General features: G+C 45.7%; 1 protein-coding gene across 2 annotated transcripts; it reads left to right on the forward strand.

The window, feature by feature from the left end:
* The first annotated feature begins 1,471 nt into the window (after positions 1–1,471).
* LOC108165041 (homeobox protein unc-4) lies at positions 1,472–12,552 on the forward strand. Of its 2 annotated transcripts, XM_017301079.2 has the most exons (4): positions 1,571–2,877; positions 10,049–10,227; positions 10,308–10,447; positions 10,544–12,552. In XM_017301079.2, the coding sequence occupies exons 1-4, from the start codon at positions 2,058–2,060 to the stop codon at positions 11,238–11,240; spliced, it is 1,836 nt and encodes a 611-aa protein (XP_017156568.1). In that variant the 5' UTR covers positions 1,571–2,057; the 3' UTR covers positions 11,241–12,552. The 2 variants fall into 2 exon arrangements, with proteins under 2 accessions (XP_017156569.1, XP_017156568.1); XM_017301080.2 differs by lacking the exon at positions 10,544–12,552 and having other exon boundaries at positions 1,472–2,877; positions 10,304–10,433.
* The last annotated feature ends 575 nt before the right edge of the window (positions 12,553–13,127 follow it).

The raw sequence follows: 13,127 nt of genomic DNA on the forward strand, positions 1-13,127 counted from the left end.
ACAAGGACAAGAGAGGAAGTGAGCAAAAGAGAACGAAGGGCGAGTTGGCGAGCAATTAAGCAACCTGCCAACAAAACATCTGACAGATGAGACGCGGGACTTTCCCCGTTGGGGCAGGAAGGGGTCGGCGGCGGGAGCAGAGGTCATTCTGCTCCACAGACTCCACAGAACACAATGTCATTGATTGCCCTGCGAGCGAGGAGGAGTGTCTGGTTGTGGGTGTGGGTGGAAACGACCCCGCTGCATGGCAAATGGGTTAAGTGGAGCATCGTTTGGCGCTGCCTCAGTCGGAGCGGATGCCTCAGTTGGCGTCGCTGCCCAGGCGCCTAATAAAATGAATGATTCATGCGCAGCAGCAGCAACAGCAGCAGCCTCGGAAGTTGGAGCTGTTTCTCCCGCTCCTTCTGCTTGGAGGAGTTGTCGTGCTCCTTTTGCTCCTCTTCGTCCTTCGGCAAGACGAGGCGTTTATGTTAACAAATTAAAGGCAAATTGGCTGGCGTCGGCTTTGTGTGTGTATGGCCATCCCGCTTGCACGCATGGCAAAGTGAATGCCTTGGAGAGGAGCGGAAACGTAATTGAAAAGAAAACGCGCAAGAAACGCTGGCAAAGCGCGAGAGCGAACGAAAAAGCGCGTGAAAAGTTGGGAAGAAGAAAAAGCAGGCAGCCATAAGAGGAACAACAAATCAGCTTATTGTTAATTAATTGTTAACGAATTTTCATTTTCTATTTTGCCAGGAAAATGGCCATTTATGTTTGTTGGAGGTGGAGGCGTTTTGCGGGCGGCCAAAGTCGCAGAATGCCAGTTGCGCAGCGGCAGAGCAGCGCCAGGGCAGCGCCAGAGCAGAGAGCCGAGCATATAATAATTTGATGGAGAAACAAATTGAAAAAATGCCGCATAACTCCGCCCTGGAAAACTTTGCCGCACACACACTCACACACACACACACACACAGCCTGAAGAAAATTGAAAACTCTTGAAGTCGTTTTTGGCAATGGCGACGCAGCAGGCAGTAGGCAGCAGACTAGCAGGCAGGCAGCGGCGCTGGCAGAAAAATTCCCCCTATTCGTGGAAAGCCAATGGAAGCGGCCATCGGAGAGATGTTTGTCTCGCTCTGCCACACACGACACGAAGCCAGAGACCATGTTGAAAATGGCCACACACACACACACAGCCACAGCCAGACAGGTTTCTCTTTTAAATGAATTACAGAAGCAGCAGCAGCAGCAGAAGCAGAGGCAGAGGCAGTGGCAGTGGCAGAGAGAGGCAGCAGGCAGCAGGCAGTGGCAGAGCCAGAGCCAGGCAGTAGCAGTGGCAAGTTGATCAAAATTGAAACAGTCGAAACGCAGCGCATATAAAAATTAAGTGGTTGTTGCTTTTTGATGAATTTCTACCTCGCTCGCACACGCACACAACGAGAGAGCTCAAAGAGAGACAGATAGAGAGTAAGAGAGAGAGAGGCACCAACAACATGGCAACAATCTCTGCCCGCGTTGGTGGTGGCTTCGCTCTCTCGCTCTTGCCACACGCTCCATCTCGTTTCTGAGGGTTTCCTGGCCGCATGCCTCGTCGTCGGCTCGCAGATTGAATTTTCATTGCGAGCCGCTAGCGTCGTCTGCTGCTGCTGCTGCTGGTGTCTGTCTCTCCCTGCAACACCAACTGCACCCCCCCTGCAGCACGCGAATCGAATCGAATCCAATCGAACGGCGGACCGTACCCAAAGCTCGAGAGTGGAGCCCAGACCCTCAATCAGTGTGGAGCGACGCGTCTTCTTCAGTAGTGCACCGCCGCCGGCCGACGGCAAAGCCATACAACATACACAAAAATACAAAAAAATAAAATAAAAAAACAAAAAACCAAAACACACACTGAAAAAACAGACTGTATATTTTTTTAAGCACGAAATTGAAAACGAAAAAAATCAAACTCCCGAAAAAGAGTCCTTTAGTGATCGATTCTAAGCGCGAGTGACCGAAACCCCAACACCCCTCTAGTTTTTGTGTGAAGATAAGTGTTGATACCCCCGAATGGCCCAAAAGTTCTGAGCGTGAGAGCCATAATGGTACTGGAGCAACGAAACAATCAATCTTCACCCACAGCCACCCACACCGCAGCGGACACCAAAAAGTACTCCATCAACAACAACAACAACAACAACAACAATCACAGTATCAACAGTAACAGCAACAGCAACAGCAACAACATCAATCACAATAACAATAGCAGCAGCCAGGACGAGGACGAGACGGAAGTAGTGGAAGTATCAGCATCATCCCGGCAAAGGACCACATCCAATCCGTACCCACATCCGTATCCCAATCCGAGTCCCCATTCAGGCCATCATCATCTGCCATCAGCCACGCCGCCGCAACAGCAACTGCAGCAGCAACGGTTGAGCGGCAGCAGTCCACCCACATCCCATTCCCATTCCCATCCCAGGCCCAGCGTCAGTATGCCATCGGAGGGACTTCATCCGACGGCCGCGCTTCAGCTGTATGCGGCCGCCGCCCAATTGGCGCCCGGCGGCGTTCGAGTGCCCCCCTGGGGCCCCTTCCTGCAGTTCGGAGTGCCCGGCGTCTTTGGCCCGAATGGACCGTTCCTTGGACGGCCTCGTTTCGATGCGGCCGGCGGAGGACATCCCACCTCAGCGGCAGCTGCCGCGGCGGCCACACAAATGGCGGCGGTAAATGCCAGCAATGCCTTCGCCAATCTCACCGGACTGAGTGCGGCGGCGCTAAGGAATGTAAGTGCCGCCCAGACGACGGCAGTGGCCGCTGTGGCCAGCACTGTGGCGACTATCCAGCACCGATTGATGATCGGCAATCGGCAGAGTCTGCCGCCGGCGGGACCACCGAGCGAAGGATCCAACGAGGATGGCGGTAAGTCTATTGATTTTGGTAGAAAGTTCAGTAATGAGGCAGGATATGATTCAATCGAATGATTTAGTTGCATGCGGCGGGAGCTAGGAGTTCGGAAATATTTCTCACTTATAGGGGAATTACTTTTCGATTGGATGGTCAAAATATTTCATCATTAATGGATTTACCATCAGGAAAATTAAGTGTTTCCTTTCCCATCTAATCAGATGTTTAGCCACTGATCGTTTATTTTAAACCTGTCGATTACTTTTGTAGAATATTCCTTGGAAGAAAACACAAAAGCCCTATCGCTTAGGGGAAATTGGTACGACGAATTAAGGTCATACGTCAAGTATCCTTGAAGATCCTAGTCCTCTACTTCTTAATATTCGAGTACTTGAAGTACAAAGTATCGTTGATCGTTGATCGGCAATCCCGCTGGCACTGCGCTTAACCCTAATCGGCAACACGTGTGTTAGGTAATTCGCATTCCGTATTCCCCCATGAAATCAATTTCCATTGGAGACTTTCGCTTGGCTTTCGTCAGTTTTCGTTTGCCTGTGAATTTGCGTTCAGAGATCGGGAGAGATCGGCTAATGAATTATCAAGCCCGAGAACACGCGTCCCCACATTATAGAGACATGGAGAGAGAAAGGGAGAGAGAGAGGATTGGAGGTCAGCGCCGTTGATCGATCCATTTCGTCAGAGGCTACCCGTAGATTGTTTGTTAAATGTGTGATTGGAATTCATCCTGGTGTCGTTATCTGTGCGGACAATATGCTAATTCATTCAATTAGCCCTGCTAAATGCTTTCGGGTTGTCAGTCATGTCTATAGCCGTGCGCTCTGAGGCCGTGCGCTCTGAATATCAGTCAGAGTTGTGTGCTTTGTGCTTGACTTTTGCTACCTAAAAACATATTTATTGATTTAGCTAATCAGCGATCGATTATTATGTAAAATCCGATTGATTTTCTGATTTTTATTTAGCATACAAAGTATGTGGATTGCTCTAACGAATGCCCTGAGAACGAGCTGGGAGACGGAGACGCCTGCTGTGCGCCGCGGAAAGGTCGCATCGAGTTTCAAGTCTCGAGATTCGAGTTCCCAATGCCTACCCATAAATGATCAAACTATTGTGCGTTATACTCGCATATATCGCTCCAAAAACTAATAAAGAGGTGTCTCTATTCAAGGCAGACTCGACTCTGATTCGACATTTCAGTGGGTTTCGGATTACAAGAGAGGATTTATTAGCTCTATAGGAATAGATATTCCGCAATCGCTCCTATTTCTGGAAACTATATTACCGAATCGCTTTCCATTCCATAAAAGTCTGGCTAAAGATAGTACGTGTTTCGTTTTGAAATTGAATTGAAATCGCAATTTCTTTTAGAAAGATCTCCCTACTGATGAAGTGCGGTGGTGGTGTTTTGGGAACATTAAAATATTGCATATTCGGCAAGGCTTGCAAGCCTCATTGACATCCTATTCTCTTGAGATCTTCCCGAAGTGTATATTCTCATTCGGAATCGAAGGTTTATTTCCATTTGTGAACAGGGAGGGAGCTCTCTTTTTGTATCATTCCGCATTCTACAATGAAACTCTCCTTAACGAATTTTCTTTTCTACGAGGAATATAATGGTTTTACTTCATGTTTGAAAATGTAGCTAAATTCTCCAATTATTTCTTTATATTTATTTGATATTTTGCAATGGAACCCACAGAAATCTCTGAGCAACTAGGAATATGATTGTTTTATTCCATGCATTCTGCACCTTCAATATATTTCTACATAAAAATGTATTTCCATCATCAATTTAAAGTTCTATTCCACATTTCTCCATTGCTTTTAGATTCAGGAAACTCTGTTAAAGAAATGTTTCGATTCAATCATTGTTTCATTTACATATATTCGAACCATTTTGCACACTTTTAGACACCTTCTACAAACACCTTCGAAGAGAGTCTAGAATATTCCGCAATGGCTTTCATTCCAGGAATCTCTTCTTAGAGACCTCTTTCTCTCCCTCTACTTCTCTGTTTCCGATGGAAATCATCTCATAGATGATTTATGCTTAACTTGTTTTGTGGTCATCGCCACTTTCTTTCTTTCTTTTTTGTGGTGGCCGAAGGGGGGGTTTATATATATCTTGTTATTGGACAATTGCTTGGAGAGCAATCACCGGGGTCCCGAAATTGATGGGACTCCATTTGCTTTGATCATCGCTCTCCGTGGCGCGCTCTCTGAGTGGAGAGCCATTAGCCAGTTCCAGATCCGAGTCCAAGACGAAGAGCGGGCTGTCTGGCCGTCTTCTGGCTGTGGCTCATTGACCAATTAGCATTAACAAATGATGGCTAGTTGGTGTAATTATGGCCATAATGCATATATCCAGTGCGCGCGGCCATTCGGCTATCGGCGGCCACTCTCGTGGGGCGTTTGCCAGGGGCGTGGCCAGAGGTAAGCAGTCCTCGCTGCTTGTAATTAACTGCACTCACTGAAGGATGGTAGATCTCGGATCTGGGGCCTTCTGCGACATTAGCTGTGCGCCAGGCCGTTTAATTAATTGAAGCCAACACATGGAGAGACACAGAGAGGGCCAGTGCGGCACCCACTTCCACAGAGACAGAGACAGAAACAGAGACAGAGAGAGAGAGAGAGAGAGAGAGAGAGACAGAGGGACTTCCTACTCCTTTGGCGCTTCAGCGCTTTAAAAACTAATTATTAATTTGATTTGATTCAATTTGATTAGGCCAGCGATTGCCAGATTGCAGATTGTGCGCCGCCCGTTGGCTGCTTGGTGCGGTGTGTGGGAGAAAGGAGGGGACTGGGGATTGGGGAATGGCCTTTTGCTCATTAATCATTTTGCGGCATAGAGTTGACATGCAGCCGAATGGCAGATGGGTGTGTGGGTTGTGTGGGTGGTGGTACGGGACATCATCATCATCATCGTCATCCCCACTCCCATTCACATCCACACCATCATCGCCCTCTCTCTCTCACTTGACGTTTTCTTGTGCCGTTTTTCGTTTGCTCATTTCATGCCGGAAATGAAGAAACTGTCATAAGGCGATCGGAATCATTTATCATGCGATTTTCAGTTTTCTGCTTCGACGCCGCCATTTTCTGTGCTTGCTCTCTTTTCCATTTCTCTTCACTCTTTACACTCGTTTTGTTGTTTCTTGTCTCCTAATGAATTCCGAATGGATTGAAGATGTGAGGGGGGAAGCGAGTGAATGGGTGGATGGGTGTTTCCGTTCTGCCCAAAAACAAAAAAAAAAACACGGAAATCACTTCACATTGATGGAACGATGGAATGGAACGATGAACTGAATCATAAATCATTTTTCTGGCTTCGAATAGATTTCGTCGCCGTCTCCCAGAACTCGTTATTTCCTCGGAGTTTTTCTAATGGATTTCCGTTTTGTGATTGGGTTTTCGTTTTTTTTTTTCGTGCAAGTGAAGCTGTGAATAATTCATCAAAGTATTCATTCTGGCTGTATGATCAGGCCATTATCATCACGAATACTGTGCAACAGTTGTACTTGCAGCAAGGAGTGCTCAAGAGAAGTGACTCCTTTGACAATACTTTATAGAGTGAGGCTTTCTCAAAAAAAAGCCTGAATGATATGCACTTTGACACTCACGCGTCAGTGTTTGATTGATGCTACTCAGTGGAATACTTAATCATGAATTTGGATCATGAAAAGATTGCGAAAAATTCCTCCATTCTGCGTATGAAAGATTTATAAGAAGTGAAACCCTGTACAATGTTCTCAATGAAAATTATGAAAGAGTGTTCAAGTTAAGCAAATCCTTTTCCAATATATAGAGTAAGTTTTCTCAATGAAAATTCTGCATGATATCCATGATGACAGTCACGCGTTAACGTTGAATGATGTTGCTCAGTGGAATCCATTCCATTCGTGAGTTGAGATCATGACAATGGTCTCCCCACCATCTGCTAATGAATCATTCAATGGAAGTGAATCAAGCATGCATTAGGCTTTCGGGTCCTCTGTTGCTCCTTTGGCCAAATGCAATTAGGCGAGGAGTTTCCCCCCTTAATCCTCCACACTCCTTCAAATCCATAAAACCATTCTTTGCCTCTACTCGTCTTCTCTTTGCGTCTCTTCTTTTCCTGTTTCGTGTGTAACTTTTTTTTATACATATATTCACTTTAATTTTTATGACTTAAGTGGCTCCTCACCTGCGGAGGATCGTAGAGGGTGGGGTAGGGGTGTCGTCTGGAGTTGGGGATTGGGTCTGCGTCTGGCATTAGGGGTCTTCGGGGGTGAGGTGTGGGGGGTGTGTAACTGTTATATTGCCTGGATGACGCGAGCTGTAAACGAAAACAACATGCCACGGAATGTGACTGTGGCATGCAACACACACACAAGTCGGTTCCGTTCCGTTCCCCGTGATATTGCCGCTCGATTCTTTGGTTCGTTTTTCGGCTTTTTGTGTGGAGGTTGGGGCCAGGACCCATACGAGTGCAGCGGCGTTGCCAAATTGCAGTACGTCTGTGGTGGTGGTGGTGGTGGTGGTGGTGGTACGCCTGCACATTGCACACGCTGCACAGTGGGTGCAATAATCATAATAAATTTCAATTATCGTTTTGCATTTTCAAAAAAACCACATGAATTATGTGTTCTCTCTGTTGCACTGTCGTGCCACTCAAAGCGCACTCCAAACACTCACTCTTCGCGCGACTCTTTCGATTGCGAGTGCGGGAGAAGGGGCGGAGTAGTCCAGCGACTGTTATTATTAAGTCATTTGAATGCACTTTGTGTGCATGTGTGCGTATCTATGTATGCATCTGCGTGCAACCGCCCACCCCCGCCCAACTATCCCGACTCAAACTCTCACACTCTGAAAGGACGGCCTTCCTCTGCGTCCTGCGTTTTGTTTGTCGTTTGCCGTTTGCCGTTTGTCGCTTGTGCCTTTAATGTCTATATTATTTCTGTGTATTTGGCGTTGTTATTGAGTTATTAACACACACACACACATACACTGATGCACTGGCCTGAACACTCACACAGATACGATTCAGTCATAGTCCAAAGACTGACCGCGGGTCGGCGCGTCGTTTAAAACAAACGAGTTTTTTGTCGCTCTACAGAGCGCAGAGAGCCCCCGAAAGAGTGCTGCTGTTACACGATACGGTTTCCACCGTCGCTATTTCGCTATTTGTTGGAATGAATGATAAAAATATCTATAGAACGTCCGATGCTGAAGAAAATGTACTGGTTTGGTGGAATTTTTCCTCTATATTCAATCCCGTCGGTTTTTCCTTTAGTGAATGGTTGAATATACCAAAACCTCATATCATTTTTCGTATATGCATAAGAACCTTTCCTTATACCCAATAGTAAGTCGTATTTTACCGTCGGTTATTTTCACAAAAATGGGGTAAATCGGGTAAATATGTGCCGTGTATGCAGAAAGCAGTGCAAAGGCAGTGAGTGCCAAAGCAGTTTGCGGCTGCGGCAGAGTCAAAGCAGACAGTGAGAGTGAGAGAGAGAGAGAGAGAGAGAGAGAGAAGCAGAGAGGCAGCGTTACAGTGCTGCACGCATAATTAGGTACACTTAACAGCAAAATGCAAACCATTCATTAGTGGCCGTCCTCTTGTTATTGCGCTTTAATGCTGGAGTGGATTGTGTGCGTATGTAGGTAGTCCACATCTTACACAATTGATGGTTGGGGTCGGAGTTGGGCCAGAGGCAGAGGCGGGAACGGGGAGCAGGCAATGGGTATCGATATGATTACAAAGTTGCAAGTGTTGTGGCATTTGAATGGCGCTCCATTGTGTCGACTGAGTGCCTGCACTCATTGCGTGACGAGTTAGAATATTGGGGATTTTATTTTAATGAACGAGCGCCAATCCATCCCATAATAATGGTATTCCTCAAACAGATTTCGATTTGAATTAGTCCTGAATTATGTACGCCATTATACACTTGATTACGTCAGATATTTAAGGTGAATGCACTATGATTTACTGATTATATATGGAATTGCTTTCAATTATTGAATGACAGAAGCTTTCATTTAAACGACAGATGGAGTGCATTCGAATGAACGGAACACATGATTTTCCACTGTAATTTGAATTCTTATTTGTTGATGGAAAAATCAGTCAAAGATGTCACCTGACTGAATTTACATGTGAGCATCGAATGATAGCCAGTTTTCCGTAAAGTAAATCATTCGAAAACATTCACTTTGCATTTGTTTATCCACTCACATGTATTCCCATTTCATCTGCTTTGTGCGTTCCTCCCCTGATGACCGTTGCTGTGTCCCTGAGAATGCCTCGTCCTGTCCAGTCCCTGTCCCAGTCCCATCATCTAATATCCAACACCTTTCTGGCCCTCTCTCCTCTCTCCTCTGCCCTTTCCCTTTTCGGATTCACTTTGGGTCCGATCGGAGCTAATTTGATAAATTGCGGGGTCTTTTGCATGCATTCTTTGTGTGTATCCTCTCTCTGTGTGTATCTGTATCTGTGTCTGAGTCGGAGTCTGAGTGTGAGTGTGCTTGCCACGCCCCCTCTGGGGTATAATCTAAATATAGAAAACTATACATCCTGGACCGGATCGGATCGTTCAGGGAATGGGACTGTCGACTGGAGACTGGGGAGCGGGAAGTGAAGTGGAGAATGGAAACGTAATTAAATTGTTTCGTTTTTATTGTAAGCCGACGCGTCGGTTAGACTAGAGCCCCCTGGAATGGTAGATGTTGGATGGGGTGGGGGACTGGGGGGACCATTGGCTTGTAATTGAAATATATGATTATGAATATTTATGCATTTTGGCGCTGCTCCGTCGCTGTATGTTTGTGCTCCTGTCTTGCGGCTGGCTTCATTTAAATAATTTCTCCAACACTTAATTATAGGGTTTTTAGTGTCGAGAACAAAGTGTTTTTCGTTTTGTGTGTTGTTTCTCTATTAATTTTTGTGGGTTTTCAGGGTTTCCAGGTCCCATGTTCAAGGTCCCATGTGTGGTGGGGTTCGGGGGTTAGTTTTTGTTAGGTTTCTCCTTTTTTTTTGTTTTTTGGTAGAACCCTAATTAGTTTTAATAAGCCAACACCCCCTCTGTTCACCATTCCATTGTGTGGTAGTTATATTAATGACTTGATTCTGACTTGAAAATTCATTTACATTTTTCCCTATTTTCGTCCTTGTTTTCGTCTTTAGGCTTTCCTGGCGACGGCGATGATGACAGCAGCGCCGCCAAGCGTCGTCGCTCCCGCACAAATTTCAATTCCTGGCAGCTGGAGGAACTGGAGCGGGCCTTCTCCGCCAGCCACTATCCGGATATCTTCATGCGCGAGGCATTGGCCATGCGGCTGGACCTCAAGGAGTCGCGAGTTGCGGTGAGTCTCGTTCCACAGGACCGAACATCCGCACCGTATCCGAGCACCTTTGCTGAGATTATACGCTTTGTTCCAGATAGGTATGGTTCCAGAATCGACGGGCCAAGGTGCGTAAGCGCGAGCACACCAAAAAGGGTCCCGGCCGGCCCGCCCACAATGCCCAGCCGCAGACATGCAGCGGCGAGCCAATACCGCCCAACGAGCTCAAGGCCAAGGAGCGGTAAGTGTCCCCAGAGCGATATACATTGTACCCCAGCCCCCAAAGTCTTCCCTCAGCTATAGCATCTGCCCCCTCCGTTTTCCCTGCTCTTTCCAGTGCCAGGCGCCGCAAGAAACTGGCCAAGGCCATCGATAGGCAGGCGAGGAAGCTGCAGGCCAAGGGCATCACCGTCGACCTGGAGGCCCTCAAGGCCGAATACATATCACAGCACAAGGCGAACGGCACCTTCTCGGACTCGGATCTCGAGGACGATGGCATCCAGATCGATGTCGTCGGCGGCACCGACAGCGACGACGAGCTGGACAGCGATGCCGTCAGCCCGGCCCGCCACGGCCCCCAGCACGGCGGCCAGAGCCACTGCGGCTTGGACGGCGACGGGGACAGCTCGCGGGCGGGCAGCTTCATTGGCGGCGGCGGTAGCTTGGGCAGTCCCAGCTCCGTGGCCCCCTCCACGCTGCTCTCGAACGGCGGCGGCGTCTTCGGCAAGATGGAGCCCATGGATGGCGGCGAGTCAGAGGATCGGGAGAGGGAGCAGGAGTCGCGCGCATCGCCCAAATCGCTACTCTTTCCCGCCAAGGCCTTCCATCAACTCAACCTGCAGAACTCCCAGCACCACGGTGGCCACGGACACGGCCATGGGCATGGGCACAATCACAGTGCGGCGGCCACCGCCGCCTCGGCCACGGCGGCAGCGGTAGCGGCGGCGGCCAACCTCGTCCACCAGACCTCGCCCATCAGCATCCGGCGCAGCAATCCCTTCAGCATCGAGTCGCTGCTCTTCAACAACACGTGAGGCAACCAAGCAGCGGAACAGGAGGTGGAGTTCAACCGAACCGCATTTGCTTCTCCATTGATTTATGCGTTCCTAGAGGTTTTTGCTCAGTTTTTCATCTCTATTTGTCTATAAGTTCTATAAGTTCTCTATAACTCTCCTCCCTCTTTAAAAGTATGGGTTCCGCCAGCACGTTATACAGACTCCACGTTGACACGTGAATGGCAACAAAAAATACAACTTCTTTTTATCAAAAATCGTATTAAAATATTTTTAAATATTTGTTTATCGAAAGTGTTCCATTTTTGTTTATTCACTAATGGAAAATTTGAACAGGGAATTCAATGTCCTTCGTGTCCTAGTGGAACCCCGCTAAAAGTTATCCTTCCTTTGACTACTCTTCGGTTCAGAGCTTGAATATTCTTAAGTGATTTTATTTATTCGACTATACAATAGAAGTACATACAAACATACATATATACTTTTTTTGCGTATTGTAATTTAAACCCCCTGTTCCAAGAGAGACTAAATTAGTGTTGTAAATGAATTTATTATTTTTACATTTAATATACAACTTATACTATTATTTTTATTTTTTTTTGTTTGAAGCTATGCTTGAAATATGAGTAATATTTTTATGTAATAAAAAAACGATATCAACTAAGGACAAATTTTTTTCCCAGTGTAGGTATGAATGAATGTGCGAGCGTGTGCCAGTGTGTGTGTGTGTAAAAATGTAATTTAATTTAGCTCAAAAAAAGAAAGAAAGAAGGAGAACAAAAAAAAAAACCACAAAGAATCGGATAGATACCCCCAAAACTTAAGTAAGAGGATGTTTTTTTTTTTTAATAAATATATAAAGATGATCCTAAAGAAGGGGAATAGTACATACAATATATTTAAACTATGAGAAAAATATGAGAATATGAGAAACACACACAAAACTACCACAAATAAAAATGCAAATGAAACGGAAAATGAAAAAAATTATACTGTATCGAAAAAATTATTGTCAAACAAGAAATAAAAGAACGAAAACTCTGTAAAGAAAAACCCACATAAACGAAACATTATGCTTATTATTTTTTGGTTTATTTCGTGTCGAGCTTATCCACAAAATAATACGATTCTAACACAAATAAAACTGTGCGCAAATCTCCCCAAATCCCCCACAATCCCCCCATTCACGCAGAAATTTACTCAAAAAAGACAACAAACAAACAAACAGAACAAGAACAAAAACAACCAGAGCAAAAAACAGAAACGAAACCTAAAAACCCGAATTGGGGAAGCAAATTCAATAAACAGCAATTTAAATGGCATCAAAAATACACATATACATAAATGAGCAAACACTGAAAGCGTTTTCCTTTGCGAAATGGTGTGGAAATAGCCATGGTATATGGTATGGAAAATGGAGAAACTCAACAGGAGGGTATCGCTCTGATAATGCATTCCCGCATCAAGCGAAATGTCCATTTAATATCCATCTTTATATGATGCATTAAACACACCCGAAAGTTGCCAATTGACCATCAAAATCCAACAATTCCCAGGCAGTAAAGTATCCAAATAAAATGGGGAATAAGCCGCTTTTTTCGAGTTGAATCATAGGAATGAAACTCACTGAAAGAGAAATGCTGAAAATTATCTACAGACCGACGGCACTGAAGCATAAGAATGTTTGAAAGGAAATATTATTCCCTTGATTCTCTTTTATTTTGGGGAAACACTATAAGAGATATACTGCAGAAGAACATTTCATAGAATGGGAATTGGTGGGATCTTCAATCCACAATTATTAATCTAAAGAATTGAACGAATTTAGAGGAATGTTAGTTCAAATAATTAAAATACTAGGTATTGCCTTTTAATTAAAATCCTTATAGCATCCCAAAATCAAGCAGG

Source organism: Drosophila miranda, chromosome XL, assembly GCF_003369915.1.
Source record: "Drosophila miranda strain MSH22 chromosome XL, D.miranda_PacBio2.1, whole genome shotgun sequence".
In the NCBI taxonomy this organism is placed as follows: domain Eukaryota; kingdom Metazoa; phylum Arthropoda; class Insecta; order Diptera; family Drosophilidae; genus Drosophila; species Drosophila miranda.

Coding starts and splice junctions, on each gene's coding strand:
- LOC108165041 (XM_017301079.2), top strand. CDS start 2,058: ATGGTACTGGAGCAACGAAACAATCAATCTTCACCCACAGCCACCCAC. Junction 10,228..10,307: donor TCAAGGAGTCGCGAGTTGCG/GTGAGTCTCGTT, acceptor TGTTCCAGATAG/GTATGGTTCCAGAATCGACG. Junction 10,448..10,543: donor GAGCTCAAGGCCAAGGAGCG/GTAAGTGTCCCC, acceptor TGCTCTTTCCAG/TGCCAGGCGCCGCAAGAAAC.